Genomic DNA, 17,456 nt, shown 5'->3' on the forward strand with positions numbered 1-17,456 from the left:
GCCTGCGGCAGGACATGAGTGACTTGAGAGAGAGCAGGATCTCCCTGAGAGTCAGCTGGGTCGGGTTGGGGGTTGGGGGGTGGCTCTAGGAGCAACACGCTCCAGACAGCAGCCCAGGCCTTCTCAGTTCACAGACCCGGCACCCAGGTGAGGGTCCTAGAGGGACCACTCTCCTCTCCAGAACCTGTCTACCCATGCAAGAACTCAAAGCAATTCCTCCACAGATTTCTGACCCGCTGGCAGAAAACTGAGCTCGAAGGCATAGTAAAATAAACAACATGGACAAACGGGAAAGCACAGGAAAAGCCAGCTGGCCCTCCAGGATTAGAATTTACAGCCTAGCCATTCAACTCTGCCGGCCAAGTGGCAAATCAGAGCCCAGAGTTCTGAAGGAAGCCTCAGAAAGGATAATAAAAAGATGGTGTCGCAAAGTGCGGCTATTTCCAGAGACGGCCCGTCAGCTCCATCGTCAAATAAACCACGGGCTTTCCCTTCTGGTGAAGCTGCCAGATCGGCTCGCTTCCCTCTGTTGAGGTTGATGCGGATCTCTCTCCCTCCTCAGCCGCCTGTCTGGTCTCGCAGCTGCCGCCCATACCCCTGATCACGTGTCCAGTCCCCATAAATAGCAGCTGATAAAACAGACAAAAGTCTCTGCCATCATGGGGCCCACAGCTCCCTGTTCCTCTTCTTGGTTGACGTTATCTCGGTTGTTGACTCTCCCTTAATTCGTAGCATTATTTTTTAATGACTGATCTCTCTTGCTGGGCTGTAACCTCTCACAAGAGCAAGGAGAGTACTCATTGAGCACACAGTAGTTGCTCATCAATATCAATATCTCATGAACACACATGGGAAGAGCTTAGCAAGAAGGCATGACTGGGCAGACATGCTGTTTCCACCATGTGGTTTGCACAGCCAGTCAAACCCCAGGCAGCAGTGAATCTGAGTAACTGAGTAAAGAAAGAACAGAAGGGCCTCCAGCAGGCACTGAGAGCGCCTTCGAACTGGCCGCTCAGCCCCGAGTGGCCGAGAAAAGCTGTAAGTTACATTCTTTAAGGCCACCCTGCACAGGAACTCAGATGAGGCTGCGGGGGTGGGACTGACCGAGCCTAAGGGGCTGGCCACCTTCACAGAGGAGCAGAGTGGGATGCTCCTGGACCCCTGCACTCTTGGGCTGCACAGAGCCTTCTGTGGAAGCTGAGCAAGGAGCCTCCAGGGCCCTGGTGTCATCCCCCTCTCACAGAGAGGCCCAAAATCTTTTCTAAAACAAAGACACAGAATTCAAAGCCAGAGCAGGCTGCCTTCATGTTCACACTGGATCCAGTGGGGGCGAGCATGATTTCAGCCACTTACAGAGAGCGGCATGACGAACTCCCACATTAAGAACAGCGGTACAATAAGCCTGTCCTGGCAGCCGCCGGCCTGGACTCATTGATCAAAACAACATAAGCTCTAACTTATAAATTACGCTTTTTTTTTTTTTTTTTTTTTTTTTTGCCGAACTCAGAGAAACAGAATACAGTGATGGTTTCCAGGGTGTGTGGGGTGGGGAAAATGAGGAGATATTGGTCAAGGGGTACAGATTTCCAGTGATAACAGATGAGCAAGTTCTGGAGATCTAATGCACAGCATGGTGATTCTAGGAAATAATACTGTATTGGATGCTTGAAAATTGCCTAGACAGTAGATCTTAAATGTTCTCACCACAAAAAAGAAATGGTAATTATATGACAGGACGGAGGCGTTAGCTAACACTATGGTGGCAATCATTTTGCAACATATAAATGTATCAAATCAACATGTGATACACTTTAAACTTACACAATGCTATATGTCAACTATATCTCAATTAAGCCAGAAAAAAGGAACACTTTTAAGAATGCAATTTCCGAGCTTTCTGTGCCACCCCAAGCTAATACCTTGTTTCTCGCTGGAAGTACTGAAGGCACGTGCTTAGAAGAATTATTCCATTGATCTGTGCCGTAATCTTACAAAGAAAGAAAGTTCTCACACACCTACAGCAATGCTTTGGCAAGTATTTGGAGACATCCCTTCAAGTTTTCTTTGCCATTTATTCACCCAGATTAATAAAACTCTTAAGTCAAGAAAATCTTTAGCCCAAAACATGTCTGAATTAAAAAAATAGGTGGAATACGAATGAATGTGTCATTACTGTGACAACACAAACCAGCATCTTATTCCTTTGACAATGATACATCTCTTTGTTTAAAGATATTATTCTACCATAAATGTAAACACGTCATTGTCCATATGAAAAAACTCAAATTATCCATAAGCCGACACCCTTACTACAACCAGGGCAGGTACTTTGCCTACTTTCTTCTAGTTTTTTTTTTTTTTTTTATGAATCTTAAAAACAAACCAACCATAGTTTTAACATAAAACTACGTATGCTACCTTTAAAAAAAAAATCTTCACATTATATCAAAGGCAGTTTTCCACATCACTATATATGCTATATACACATTCAACACATATATGTTTAACAACCATGTAACGTTCCTACAACTATGGCAACTTGCTGAATCATTTTGCTGTTGCTGGCTTTTTGCTTGGCTTTCATCTTCTTTCTGTAATAAGTCAGACTGCAGGAAGCATTTTCGTGTATAACTTTTTGCATGATTACACGTTGTAAGCTGTCGATAATCAGAGCTTGGCGCCTTCTGTTCAGAGAGCAAATTGAAAACGTGACACCTGAGCCGCCTCTAGACTTCGATCAAGATGGGGTTGTCTGAAGTCTTTCTGAACACAAAGGTGTTCTCAGGGACGCGGTATTCGTGCTGAGGGTTCTGGAGACCCTCTCCACGCATCGTGATTTGGGGCTTCTCCATTTCTCACAAGCTCATCTCCCTGTCACCAAAGGGAAAAACGATTGCAAATCCAAACTAGCCTTTTTTTTTGTAAGGAGGGGAGTTTCCAGGGAAGGGTCGGTTTGCTGAGTCCATTGTCCTGATGTCCCTCGCCCGGGTGTAGGGAGCACCGAGATACTGCGCAGCTGTTTGCTCAAATGTCAGCCTGCATGAACGGAGCATCTTGATCCCTTTGAAATGCGTCCCTCAAAGTGACTCCCCAAATGATGCTTCATTACCAGCGGTTCATGTATAAGGCTTTTAACTGGAATTTTCCCGAAGGCCACTATTTAAATAGGAATCTCCCTCTGGGAGCCTGACCTACCTAGCAAGAAATCAGGATCCAAACAAGGCCACCTCGGGCCACATAGAACAAACTCCTGGCCTCTCACTGTGCCCTTTTGTGTGCATGAGGGCACACACACAGACACTCGTGCAAACACACAAAGACACACACAGACACTCACAAAAAATACACACAGACACAAACACACAAACACACACAGACACATGCAGATACACACAGACACAAACACACATGCACACACACACACTCTGCAAAGTGCACGGAAGTTTAAGCAAGGACTCACGTGTTCCCCAGGCCTGCTCACTTCCAGGGATCCTGACTGCTGGGCATTCTGGGTCCCGCAGGGCAGCTCCCTGTCTCCTTTCTCCCTCCTTCTGGCCTGGGAAAACTTTGCTTCCCTCCACAGACAGGCTGGGGCGGTGGCCACGGCAGTCGGGACAGGTGGAGAAAACAGGTAAGAAGCAGCAGCCCCTGGCCAAGACGGTGCCCAGCCCTCCGCCCCCAGGTCAAACCTCCTCCCACCAGGTCTCAGGGCAAGGTGCATGGTGCACGGTGGTCACGTGGTCCCCTGGGGCAGGGCAGGAAGGACTGTTAAGCAGTGCTCCAGGAGCACCTGGGCGCCCGGCCGGAAGTGCACTCCTGTCCAGTGGTTGCTGTCCCACAGCTCCCGCTGGGTTTCTCAGCTTTGTCACAGGTCTCATTTCAATGCCAAAGATTTCCCTTGCTCCTTCCTGGGAGCTCTATGGATCTTTGCTGCCCTTGAAACTAACAGCCCAGAAGAGAAGGAAGTATTTCTGTCAAATGAATGCATTCCTTCCAGGGGCAGCTGGGAGCCAGCTCTCGCGGGGCCCTGCATCTGCCCCAGGCACAGGCTGGGCTGGGCTGGTCCAGGGTCAGATGACTGGATCCTGGCTGGATGCCACCTGGGGTCTAGGGGCTGTGTTTCTCTAAGGCTCTCTCCCAGCTTTGTCACCCTCCAACCCGATTGTGTGCCTCCTCGCTTCCTCGGGTGTGGGAGGGTCCGGGTGCAGGACTGAGGGGAGCGGACTTCCTCCTGGGCCTCCCTGATTCCTCACGCAACTCTGGTCAAGGAATTTCCTGGCTCAGTGGCGACGAAATAGCCTCTTCAAGATAAGATTTTTGGAGTCTCCAAGCATGCTGGGGAGGGGCGTTGGCCGGTTGCTGAGGAAGGTAGAAATTCATGGGCCATGAACGTCAGTCCGCAGAGTCAGTGCACAAGAAGCTAGCCTTCTTTATGTTCTCATAACTCACCTTGACTTCAGTGGGGGCTCCCGTCCCCGCAGGCAGCTGGGAGACAAGCTCAGTCATCCCTGTGGTTTCCACACACACTGAGGGTTATTAGGGTCTTACGTTGGAGGGGACATCTGTGCCAGGTCCCTACTGGGCTCTTCAGTGTGAGCTCTTCTGGATACTCCAAAGGGGAAGCCAGTCTCAAACATCCCCTCCTCACAGTGCCATGAGGTCACCAGCCACACTCCCCACCCAGGTCTCCAGCATCCATCTCAGAGAGGAGCAGGAGCAGGAAAACGAAGGCGTCTGAAAGCCAGGACACTTCCCTGAGTCCTGTCCATCACTGCAGGACAGCAAGTTCACAGGGACGGACTGAAGTTTAGGATCCACACCCCACTCCCCTCAATTTCCCAGTGGAAGAGGGCTCCTGCAGAAGGTCTAGATAATTAATATGAAATAAAACTACATTAAGAATTCTGGGACTTGTGGCCCCAGAACCCTCAGGACTGCAGGGTGAGGGCATGCTGCTCCAGGAGCTCAGAGGAAAGAGCCCCAAGTTTACAGCGCTCCTGCCACAGCCCCTGAGGGGGACCAACACAGCACCTCCAGCAACCCCTGAGTGGACAGGGGCTCAGGGCTTGTGTAGGTATCCACCTGTGTGTGACAAAAGTCCACAAACACAGAGACTTACAACAACACACATTTATCGTCTCAGTCTCTGTGGGTCAGGAGTGTGGGTATAACTTACTGGGTCCTCTGCTCTCAGGGTCTCACAGGCTGAAGTCAAGGTGTCAGCCAGGCTCCATCCTTTCTGGAGACTGACATGTACTCCAAGCTCATGTGATTTTGGCAGAATTCAGCTCCTTGTTTTTGTAGGACTGAGGTTCTGTTTCCTGCTGGCTGTCAGCCAGGTCCACTCTCAGCTCTTAGAGGCCACCTGCAGTTCCTTGTCATGTGGTCCCCTCACAGAGCCTCTCACACATGGCTACTTGCTTTTCCAAAGCCAGCAGCAGAGCCCTGATTTCTGGACTCTCTTTTCCTGGGCTCGCCTGATTAAGTCAGGCCCACCAGACACCATCCCCCTTTTCATTATCTCGTAATCAACTGATGCGGGACCTTAGTTACATCTGCAGAAACCCCTTCTGCCTTTGCCATATAAAGTAACCCAATCTCAGGAGTGACGTCCATCGTCCATCGTATCCACAGCCCTGGGCACATTCAAGGGGAGGAATTATACAGGGTGTGGACAACAGGGGATGGGAATCTTGGAGGCCATCTAGAATTCTGCCTACCCTAGTGCCTGAGCTGAGGCACGCACAGGGAGAGCACGCCCCACCCAGGTGATACAAAGGGAAATTGCCTATCAGCACCCCGCTGGCGGATGGCGAGGAACCACCCCAAACAGCCTGACCCCTTCCCACCTCGTCAACCCCAGGGGCACCCTGAGAGGCTGGAACTCAGACACTCAGCAGTGCCTGGGGGCTGATCACTTCTCTGGTCCTGGGGTTGCACAGCACAGCCCGTAATCTGGGTGGGTCTTTTCCCTGCAACCTGCAGGATCCTCCCACAGGGACCTCGGCAAGTCATTCCCCTTCCAGACATCTGCTCCCTCACCTCCAAGGTAAGTGGGTTGGGCCAGGTGGCCCCAAACCTCCCTTCACCTCTGGCCTCTGTGATACCACCTACCACCAAGAGCCACGTACCATGAGGGGGGCCCTGGCGCCCTCACATTTAAATCAGAAGATGAATACCCTGCGGATGTGTGGAGTCAGGGCTCAGGCACAAACCACCCTCCTGGTGGGAGGATGGAGTCTTAGAACACAGACATTGGGACCACAACCCCACTGAGACGTGGGAAGAGGCACACCAGGATCATCATTGCTTGTGGTGGAAATTAGGCAAAAACATTACGTAAGCAATTTACTTAGGTGACCATAATTAGTGTTATTTTTATGTAGGTGTACCAACTTTTAACTTTCTCTCTTGGCATTTTATCAACTTTCCTGTATTAGCATTAACAGGGAGAATTTCCGCCACGCCACTCCATCAGGCTGCACATCCAGACATGCACACTGATGTGCACAGGTTCCCCTTTGGAAAGAAAAGCAAAATTACTGAATTTTGGAACCAGAAGGGCCCCTGGGGATTATCAGGTCTGAACACCCACCCAGGGTCTGCAGAATCTCTGCAACACCCCTGCCAACTGATTCTTCAGCTTCCGCTCAAATGTCCATAGTGACGGAGGACTCTGCTCCCTGAGGCAACTCGTTCCCGTGGGTTCCTTTCCACCGACACCGGCCTTTTGCAACTTTCCTCTCATCTGCCTCCTGGGGTCGCTTGGTGAACACCTCCCCGACTGCTGCATAAACAGCTCTGAGATTTTCAAAGCAGTTATCAGGGCTTGTAGCAGACATGGTCAACTGCCCGCCCAGACCCACGGCCCCTGGCCCTGTGTGAAGAGACCCCCAGTGTGGCTCAGATTGTTAATGCATCTCCTTTGTGGTAGACGTGGCTGGTGACCTCGCCCTGGGGATCTGTGGCGAAGAGGGGCTTCCTTACAGAGTGGTCGTTAAGGAGCAAACTCAGAGCATGATGGTTATCTGAGGTGTAGATCTTCCAGAATGTTCTTATCTCCTAAGGCCTTTGAGATAAGCAGGATGGTCGCCAGCCCTCGAAACCTTCACCCTTGCTTATCTCAATGGAAAATTCCAGCAGGGGTTTCTGAACACTGAGCTAAATTCCTCAGCTCAACAATCCGTTTGGTGCATGGAAACCCGCCAGGCTGGGCAGGTCACGGGGGAGCAAAGTCCTGCCGAGGCGCCGGGGGCCGGCCCAGGGCCGTGCAGGTCCTAACAGGGCAGAGGACACGTACAGAAGAGGCAGCTCACGTGGCCAGATGGAAGGGGAGGGTCAGCGAGGCTCCTCCCAGGAGGAAATGTTGGCCCGCGGACAGACAGACAGATGGACAAGAAACTTGCCCAACAGCCAAGACGAACAGGGCATTCTGAGCCCCAGAAGCAGTATGAGTACCCTGTGGGGGCCTGGATCAGCATGCTGTGGGGGCACTTGGGGACACTGTCAGCGAGGGTGGAGTCTGCAAGGGGTGCCCAGAATGTGAGGGTGGAGAGGTCTCAACCAATTCCATCAAGACTAGAAATATAGCAAAAGCAAAGTAGCTACCTTTTATTGAGTACCTACTGTGTGCCAGGCTCCATGCTAAGCTTTGACTTGGGGGGGTCTGATTTCATCCGCAGCCCCATCCTGTGAGCCACACCCCAGAGGGCGCTCTGCTGGCCAGCTTCCCGCCATGTCCCTCTCATGGGTGAGGAGTTCACAGCCCACCTCCCATTTCTAGATCACACTCCCAGACCCTGAGACCTCAGAATTCCCTGCCCAAGTAGCCCCAAGCCCACTTCCAGGGCCCCAGCGGCCTCTGTGCTGGGTCCACCCTCCCAAAGCAAACCACGCCCCCCCCCCCCAAGTGCACCAGGCCCCTCGCAGCCAAGAAGAAGCTGTTGGTGCACAGTGTGGTTGGAGAGACAGGGAGATCCCATAAATGAAGGAGCTGGATATGTTCCCAGATCAGAGACTAAACATCATGCAGTTGACACTGCGCCTAACCCGACTGAATTTAACTCAGTGTGAGTTACCATTTCATTAAGATGCCTGATAAAACCGATAACAATCTATCTACACAGCATGGCCTGTTGGAGCCTGGCCTGAGAACCTAGACCTCACTTCTGGTCTAGCGGGATAACATGCTTTAACTTTGAAGTTCACCACTTATAAATAAATGCTTTGAGCACAACCTACGACAGCAACGAATCACTTTTTAAATTACCTTTAGCTGTTGGGTTGTGTTTCTTTAAAGGTAAAACCAAGCCACGCTCGGGCCATGTGGGGCCCTGGGGTTGGTATAGGTTCAACATCTATTTATAAGTAGGGGGTTGCCCCCATACACAGGCTCCTACACGGTACATTTTACTCTCTGATCCGTAAGTCTTCTGAAATAAGTGACGGGTTTGTGTTCACTCCCATGTTGGAAATCAGGACTAGCCTCTGAGTTGCAGACTGATCCGCGCTCTAGCAACAGCTGCAGCTCTGGGGACAATTCCTCACCCTGATGGACAGGCAGCTAGAACCCTCCATCTCATCTCCCATGGTTACAGGGCTGACTGCTTACTCCAGGATGGTTCCCTAACATCCAACACTGGTCCCTTTCCGCTCTGACTCACCTTCATCCATCTATGGGAGGACAGTGAGCACAGAGCAGTGGGTTATCCCCCCCACCCCCCCAACTGGAGCTCACCCTGCAAGAGGCAGCAGCAGAAGGGACAGAGATGGCAGGACTGGAGGCTATGGTCACCCCCCAGCATGAGCAGGGATGGGAACAGCTCGTCAGGGGCACGGACAAGCAGATGGAGCAGCAATAACATGGACCCTGCACGATCAGCCAGGCCACTTGACGTCTCCACTAAGTCGTCCCATCGAGGCTTCAGATTCAACATGCTACAAACCACACGCTGGCTCTTCCTGCCCAGATGTGCTCATCCCCCAAGCTTCCTCCTTCCAGAAAAAGACTCACCCAACGACCCAGGTCAGAATACTGGGAGTCATCCTCGTCCCCAATGCCTGCACTCAACCCACCGCCACGTCCTCCCCATTGTTCCTTGGCAGATTTCCCAAAGCCGTCCACTTCTCTCCACCTCCTCTACCGCCAGTGTTTGGAAGGGAGTCACATGCCAAAGGTCCTCTTCCCTTACTCTGGCTTCAGTTCACTCCAAGTCCCCAGAAAGGTTGAAAAGTTCCGATGGTAAAAGCACGTTTTTCAGGAATGGAGATTTGCTCTCCCTTTTCCCTCCCCAATCCAGCCAGGCCATCTGCTTATCTTTCATCCCTTGGGGATTATTTCTCATCTACCCTCTGACCCTGCAAAGAGGCAGCCAGCTCCAGGATAAAGAGCCTGGGTCAGAGGTCAGACAGGTTGAACCCAAGGTCCAACACTTCCTGGCCATGACCTTGGTCAGGCGATCTCATCTCTCAACCTCAGTTTCCCCTTTGTTAAAGAGAAGATATTATTACTTAGTTTTTAAGGTTATTGTGAAAATTAACGACAATAAAGGAAAATAGTCTGGCATGCGTCATCATCATTTAAGCAGTAATGTTTCAGAAGAACTTCAGTCTTTCCAAAGCTCATTGTTGCTGGAGTCCTGGGTCTGGCACTCACAGACCTTGCACGACCTGAGGCCTGACCACTGTCCTCTGACCTGGTCCCAAAGCCTATTCCCAAATCTACTGGGCTAACCTGCCTTACGCATAGTACACTCCTGGTCCTCCTAGCCTTGGCTGTTGTCACTGGCCTTGACCACCTATCTTGACCAGCTTGACCTTGGCCAACTACCCCCAGGATCTCTCCTCCGGGTCACTCTCCATCTGGGGAGCTCTCATCCCCCAGCTTCCTTGGATTAGACTTGGCTGACATGCAGCTGCACGCCACTGTCCCCTACTGGCATAAAAGCCCTCGGGAACTGCAGTATTCAAGCTAAGAAAGAGCAGTCACATACCAAAGTGTGCCTTTTCTCTCCAAAATCATCAGCAACAGAATGCAACTAGAGATGCACAGGGTTTGGGATCAGACAGACCTGGGCCCCCACCTCTGCTGCATCATTTACTTGGGCAACGTCTTAATGGTTCTTGGGACCTTCATCTGATTAATTCCTCCAACAACCTACTCTAATACTTCCTTCCAGCATCGCTGGTCACCTCGCTCCAGAGCAAGCTCCCTGACAAGTTAGTTTTCCTCTTTTCTTTCCTTCAAGGACAGGACCTGGGTCTTGAAATTTTCTTCTATTTCTCAAGGTACCTAAAGGGTAGCTGATGAGCTGCAACTACACTTGTTGACTTAAAATAAGGGAATAGGAAAGATATTGTTTACTAAGTGCTTCCTAGGCACCGTGCTCAGTGTTTATATAAATCACAACGATGGGTCTTCACAACAACCAGGGGCAGGTAGATATGGATGTCCCCATTTTATCAGTGAGAAAATTTGGGGCTCCAAGACATTAAGCGCATCCCCCAATGTTATGCAGCTGTTGAACCAGGATTCAAATCCACATCTTTCTTAACCACTACACAAAACACTCAAATGCAGAAGCCAAACCATAAAGGGAAATAATGCCTACCTGCAAACTAAGTCCACCTGTCTAACAATAAAAACTGCACACGCAAAACCACAATACACACAAAACCCGGAGGAAATAACTGCATTATAGATGTTGCTTTAAAATCTTTCATCTATAGGGGCCGGCCAGGTGGCACAGTGGTTAAGTTCGCAGGCTCCACTTCAGTGGCTCGAGGTTCACTTGTTCAGATCCTGGTTGCAGACCTATGCACCACTTATCAAGCCATGCTATGGCAGTCGTCCCACATATAAAGTAGAGGAAGACGGGCACGGATGTTAGCTCAGGGCCAGTCTTCCTTAGCAAAAAAAGAGGAGGATTGGCAGTGGATGTTAGCCCAGGGCTAACCTTCCCCCCTCAAAAAATCTTTCATCTACAAAAATGCTGACCCATCCTTGAAAAATGAACAAAGCTCACAACCAGGCAATTCACTAAAAATGAACCATAAATGTGCAGTAAGCACAAGCAAAAATCTCTGACCTCACCAGTGTATACAGATGCTGATTCAACAACACAGAGATCAGATCAGCAAAGAATCTCAATACCCACCGTTTGGCAAAGGAGCAGAGACACTTCCAGAAACTGCTACTGAGAAAGTCCAGCAGCAGAGTTTTCTGGGGGGCAAACTGCCACTACATGTGAACGTGCTCAAGGGCAAGCTGCAACTATGTATCAACGAGCTAGAGAACAATGCAGCCTTTGACTCAGCTGTGGTCTCACACTCCGAAAGCACCTAGAACCCAGAGGGGAGATTCGAGGAAATGACTCAGTCCTTTAGTTCAGCGGTGGCTTCTAGCTATACTTCATCTGACAGTACAGTGACTCACCCTTGTGCCCAGTCCGCCATGGCACACACAAGGAGCCCTTGTGCAAACTCAAAGCCGAGAGCACAGGAAGGTGGGGGGAGCTGGCCGGAATTCAGCTCGGTTCAAATAAACATCAGAGACCCGAGATACTTAAATCTGAGGGGCATCTGAGCCCAGGCTGTTAGGTTTCCCTTCCTTTTCCTTTTTCATGGTTCCTCAGCCTTTGTTGCGATTCCTTGATTGACCTCCCTAAGAAAGAGGCTCTGGAAGAGACCCACTCCAGCAACCACCCCCCACCCTCCCAAACCTGGAGGCTCCTTGGAGGGGCCACCTTCCACTCCTGAGAGCCTTGGGTGGAGCAACCAAAGGAAGAGGCCGCAGGCTGCTGTGCTCGCGTTCTCCCCAGGGTAAGTGTAGGGGAGAGGGGAGGGGACTCAACCAAGATGTTCACGGTTCAGAGGGAGCCAGGCAGGACCAAAGGAAGATCCAGGCACGTGGAAAAGCCCTCTCCCATAAACAGTGGAGAAAGAGGGCTTTCCCCCTCCCAACCCTTGTGTATTAGTTTACCAGTGCTGCTGAAACAAACACCAGGGACTAGGTGGCTTCAAGAAGGCAAATTTGTTGCCTCACTGTTCTGGAGGCTGCAAGTCCAAGATCCAGGTGTCAGCAGGGCTGGTTCCTTCCGAGGCTGTGAAGGAGAATCTGGGGGAGGCCACTCTCCTGCTTCTGGAGGTTTGCTGCAATCTTTGGCATTGTTTGGTTCATAGAGCATCAGTTCCACCTCTGCTTCCAAATTAACAGGGAGTTCTCACTGAGAGGGTGTGTCTGTGTCCCTACTTCGTCTTTTCATAAGCCCTAACACTAAACCTACAAAGGCCCCTAACCATAACCGAAACCCAGAACAGCACCCTCACCCTAACCAAAACCCCAGCCCTAACCCGAAGTCGAAACCTAACACTAACCCTTACCCTCACCCTCACAGACACGCTCGCCCTCAGCCTAAGACTAACCCTAACCCTAGCCCTAGCCCTAACCTTAACCCTAACCCTAGGCCTAACCCTAACCCTAGCCCTAGCCCTCACCCTAACCCTAACCTGTCACATTGGATTAGGACCCACCGTAACAAGCTCACTCTAACTTGATTACCTCTGTAAAGACCCTGTCTCCAAATACGGTCACATGCTGAGACACTGGGGCTTAGGACTCCAAAATACGAATTCTGGAAGGGACACAATTCAACCCATAACACCTTGGGTCATAATATTCATGAGACAGCCAGCCAACGTGCTTTTGTGTAGAGCTGTCTCCCGCATGAAAAGCAGATTGGGCGTTTGCCCCAGGCTTGGGCCTCTGGGGGTTCCTGAACCAAGAGCATGCCTTTAGACTCTAGGCGCTTGTACTGGGTTGAAGAGGGTTCCCCAAAATTCGTGTCCAAGGAACGCCAAGGGTTGCCCGCAACCACCAGAAGCTGGAGAGGGGCACAGAACAGATTCTCCCTCAGTGCTGCCAGAAGGAGCCAGCGCTGCCGACACCTTGATTTCCAGGCCTCCACAACTGTGAGATGATAAATTTCTGTCGTTTCAAACCACCCGTTCTGCGGTCATTTGTTACATCAGCTCCAAGAAACTAATACAGAACTTAACCAAATCCGCGCCCTTTGGGAGGATAATAGGCCAACACAGAACATCAGACCAAGCCCGGCGTCCTCTGAGCACGGCCCCACGTGACAGCACAGGTCACAGGCTGATGATGCTGGCCCCAGTTAGACTCCCCCCACCCCCCAGGCCCCAGCTGACGGGCGCTGTGCACAAAGTTTACCCAACAGAGACAGTGGTTGTAACACAAATGCACTCTCGCTATGCCACTTGTTTGTTCCAAATGACTAACTAGGACAATTACATTCTCTGGTTAAGCATTTGGCCACAAGAGCAGAAACCAAGAAGGCAGACAGAAAGAAGGAGCAAAAGGACAGTGGAGTTGTGACAGCAATGCCACTCTAGAGAGGTGGCGGATTATCGTTTGGTCCCCAGAGCGGAAGCAGGTGCTGACTTGCTTCAGTCCAGCTCCCATGAGATCTGCTGTGTGGCCAGAATCCCCCGACAGTGAAACAACCACCCCTCCTTACAGCTGAAGAACAGACACTGTGGGGCTTTGCCCCTGCTGGCTGGGCAGGGGCTAGGGAAGCTGCAGCCGGGGAAGGAGAGGGCTGAGCTGGTGCCACAAAGCCCCAAGGGTGAGGGAAGCACCAGGCACCAGGGGGGCCCTCTCCTGGGGATCATCTCCCCACCCACCCACTGTGCAGGCTCCTCGCTGCCTCCCAGCTCCCTCCACCCCCTCTGCCAATAGGATACGGTCTGGGTGACCCCTTGGAGCAATGGGGCTCTCACCTCGCACCCTAGCAGTGGAACCCCTTACACCTGCTCCCTGTAGATGCCGATCTAGGACCCACCTGACCCCTGCCTCACCCTCCCTGACTGCAGAGAGGCAAGTGCAGGTAGGCAAGGACAGAGAGAGGCTCGGGGGATGGCCTTGGTGTCTGACAGACTTGGGTTTGGAGCTCGCTCTGCCCTTTGTTTTTTGTGTGACCCGGGGCAGGTCACTGACCTCCCTGAGCCTCAGTTCCTCCATCTGTAAAAGATGAATAAAGCTGGGCCTATGCCACGGGAGGTCATGAGTACTAGAAGAGCAGTGTGCACGAGACCAAGCACAGAGCCCGGAGTGGCCACAATCAACAGCGTATTTTGAAAACATTCTTTTGGCTGCAAGTTACCAAAACCAAGTCAAGCTAACTGGAGTAAAAAGGATTTTATTAGACATCGACTGAGGTTGCTCGTGAAAGCCAAGGGCAGCGGGCCTAGAACCAGTCAGTGAAGAGCTGTCACCCCCCAGGAGGTCCTCTCTGCATCTCTGCATCTCTTGTCTGCTGCTCTGTGCTCACAGCAGCCCACAGGTCTCTTATTGACAAGGGACTAGCCCTGCCTGGCTGTCAGTCACTCCACCTCCATCCCTAATTCACGTACCGTCACCATGGCCCGTCAACTGTTGAGAAGCTGGAGGAGGTGGATGGGGGTCGGGGGAAGGAAGAAACTCTGAGCAGAAAGGAGTCCTCAGGAGCAGGCCAGCTACCTTGCAGAGGGATGGCTGTTACTTTACTAAGTATCATTAAACGGCCATGCATGGCTTACAAACTCCAGAACACCACAACCGATCTGGTCTTACATTGTTTCAACTTATCAGAGCAAATGTACCTAAAATGCATTCTAATTCGGGAGAGGGAAGATGCCTGTGGCTGCTCAGAAAGCCGCTGTTGTAGACTGAATGTTTGTGTTCCTGCAAAATTCACATGTTGAAACCTAACCCCCAAGGTGATGGTATCAGGAGGTGGGGCCTTTGGGGTGAATAGGTCATAATGGTGGAGCCTCATGAATGGGATTAGTGCCCTTATAAAGGAGACCCCAGAGAGCTCTGCCGCCCCCTCCGCCATGTCAGGACACAGCAAGATGCCATCTGTGAACCAGGAAGTGGGCTTCCACCAGACACCAAATCTGCCAGTGCCTTAACCTTGGACTTCCCAGCCCCCAAACTGTGAGAAATGTTTCCGTTGTTTATAAACCCCCCAGTCTATAGTATTCTGTTATAGCAGCCTAAACAGACTAAGACAGCCACAGGAACCTCCAAGTGGGGCACGCAGTTCAGTGGCTGAGTCACTCTTACCACTGGAAGGACCCTTCGCCAACGTCTTGTCAGGCAGACCCTGCATTTTGTTATCTCCTAACCAGGCTCTGTGAATTCTAGACCTGTGTGATGTGTTTCCAGGACAAGGATTCTAGGGCCAGATGCACTGGGGATGACCATTCCCGGCAACCCCTTCTTGGAGAGTCAATGCACATTTGCATATGGAAGACCCCAAGAAGTCCGCAGTGGTGCAACCTGTTCCACTCTGTTTAAACCAGCATTTCCCAAATCTACTGGAGCCTAGACGGATTTTCATGAACCACCTGTTAGATGCCCTGGAACTAGTGGTCAGGAAATGCACGAAAGGGGAAATCTCCTGACCAGATATCATCCCCTCCTCCAGGCTCTCTCTGACAGCTGTCCCTTCCCCAGGCTCTCTGTGCCTGCCCAGGTGTCCCATTCATCCCTTAGGGGCTAACGCTGAGAGAGTCCTTCCTCCCACTGCATTGGTGACCTGCACCCATGTGTGCCACCCGGCCCCCATAAGCCTAATGGTCCACTCTGCTCAGCTTCCTCACGTCACCTAACCCCTGCAGCTGCCCTTCTGGACACGTTGTCGGTGTCCCACTTAAATTTACTCCCAGAACTAGACTAAACTCCCAGGAGCAGTCTGACCAACACAGCATGGAGAGGGCACATCATTTGTCTCGCACAATAGATCTCAAAATTTACCTATCCCTCCTTAAGTATTTATCAAAAACCTTCTCATGCCCGCAGAAACTTGCCAGAAATCCATGGGGCCATGTAGAAATGCCCTCAGGGAGCTTACCGTGTATTGAGCAGGCCAAAGAAAACTTCACAAAGTTAAATAATCGTATAATCAAGTTAAATAAAAATATAAACATTAAATTATTCACACTGGAGATACAATAAATGTTGCAATGACAGTACACGGGTAAGACCCTGGGAGTTAGAACCATGAGAAGCACTCGGCGCCCACACCCCACACCCAGAAATGCAGGGGACGCACTGGAAGAAATGCTGATTTCAAAGTCAGGCAAGTGAAGGCAGATATCTCATCTCCTTCCATTTGTTTCCCTTCCTCTCCAGGTTTGCTGTGAAGGATTCTTCTCCCTAAGGACTGTGGCCTGAGTTGTCGGTTATCCCGCCCAGAACACACAGGATGTGGAAGATGCCTTCCCGGGAGGAAGAACCGGGAGCAGAGGCTTGGGTAAGATTCCCCAGCAGAAGATTCTTTATGCCAGGACGGCAGCTGTGGAAGCCGTAATAAGCACAAGAAATGCTATAATCGAGAGGGAGAAACAGGTCTTCCATGTATGCCCGACAAGACCGCTTAACCATGGACTCTGCCAAAGGAGGACGCCGCTTGCCCTTGTTCCCAGAGGAGTGGTGGGTAAATGAAAAAACAAAAACAAAAAAGTCAGGCTCCCCACCTGAAGCACAGAATTAAAAGGCTCTGTGAAGGAATGAATGAATGAATGAAAGACACTTTTCCTTTAGGAACTGAGATAATTTGAGTATACTGCATTTTGATGGTTTTCCCCACAATCCATTCGTCAAACACTGAGAAAGACAAAAGCAAGGTCTTGCCCAAGATTGGGAAGCAGAAAGTTAATGATGGGCCCTACACACGCACATGCACACACACAGGAGCATGCACACACGAGTGTGCACGCAAGCATACCCAGGGATGTGCGGCCAGGATGTTCTCTTCTTTGTTCTCCTCTCTCAGCCGGGCACTGACAGGTCTTTGTCCCTTATCTGGGCTTGTTCTGGAGGCCCGTCCCTCTTTCCTGGGATCTTCCCTGGCCCATCCCACCCCCTCTCTCCTCCCCAAGGCCAGAGGCCCTCCTTCTCCTTGGGGGCAGTGTCTTATTCTTGTCCCCACCAGGACAGCCAGCGGCTTTGGTCAAGAGCTAATGTCTGGCACTGAGCAAGGATCCTGAGTCCCCTCCTTAGAGTGACAGGACTGGGATTCCTGGAGAGGACAGAGACGGTTGTAGGGGAGAAAAAATAATTTTCCCTCTACCCCTCCGAGTTCTTAGCTGAGACCCCTGTAATAATAGAGCAACAAGAGAAAAGCAAACAGAAGTTTATTAACGCCTACCTCCTGTCTACCTGGGAGACCCAGGGAAAACTGAGTAACTCCCCAGGTGGTCTAAGCCACCAGCTTAAATACCATCTTCAGCTAAAGGCAAAAGACAGAAAGGTGGGGGAGCCAGTGATGGGAGGTTCCCAGGAAAAGCTCGGTGAACAAGGGTAAGGCTGTTCCACAGACTTAAGTGGTGCCTTCTGCACTGTAAGAGTTCCTGTGACTTGCAAGCCTCTTCTCATCCTGGTACAGAAA

General features: G+C 51.0%; 1 protein-coding gene and 1 long non-coding RNA gene across 4 annotated transcripts in view; one reads left to right on the plus strand and one right to left on the minus strand.

Moving 5' to 3' along the window:
* RAB17 (RAB17, member RAS oncogene family) overlaps window positions 1-16,905 on the minus strand; it is a 36,716-nt gene extending 19,811 nt beyond the window's left edge. The window contains exon 1 of one of the 3 annotated variants that reach the window (XM_023642653.2): window positions 16,794-16,905. Coding sequence is in view for 1 of the 3 variants with exons in the window: in XM_005610741.4 (XP_005610798.1) it covers window positions 3,461-3,721 (261 nt within the window). In the remaining 2 variants the exon portion in view is untranslated. Of the gene's footprint in view, window positions 1-3,460; window positions 4,032-5,176; window positions 5,264-16,793 lie in introns of those variants that run through there. The other 2 variants (XM_070269571.1, XM_005610741.4) reach the window with 2 other exon arrangements.
* Window positions 14,862-16,580, plus strand: LOC111773871 (uncharacterized). Its single transcript, XR_002808530.2, has 2 exons — window positions 14,862-14,998; window positions 16,199-16,580. It is a non-coding gene; the product is annotated as an uncharacterized lncRNA (long non-coding RNA).
* Window positions 16,906-17,456: the final 551 nt, after the last annotated feature.

Source organism: Equus caballus, chromosome 6 (genome assembly GCF_041296265.1).
Source record: "Equus caballus isolate H_3958 breed thoroughbred chromosome 6, TB-T2T, whole genome shotgun sequence".
Taxonomy (NCBI): Eukaryota; Metazoa; Chordata; class Mammalia; order Perissodactyla; family Equidae; genus Equus; species Equus caballus.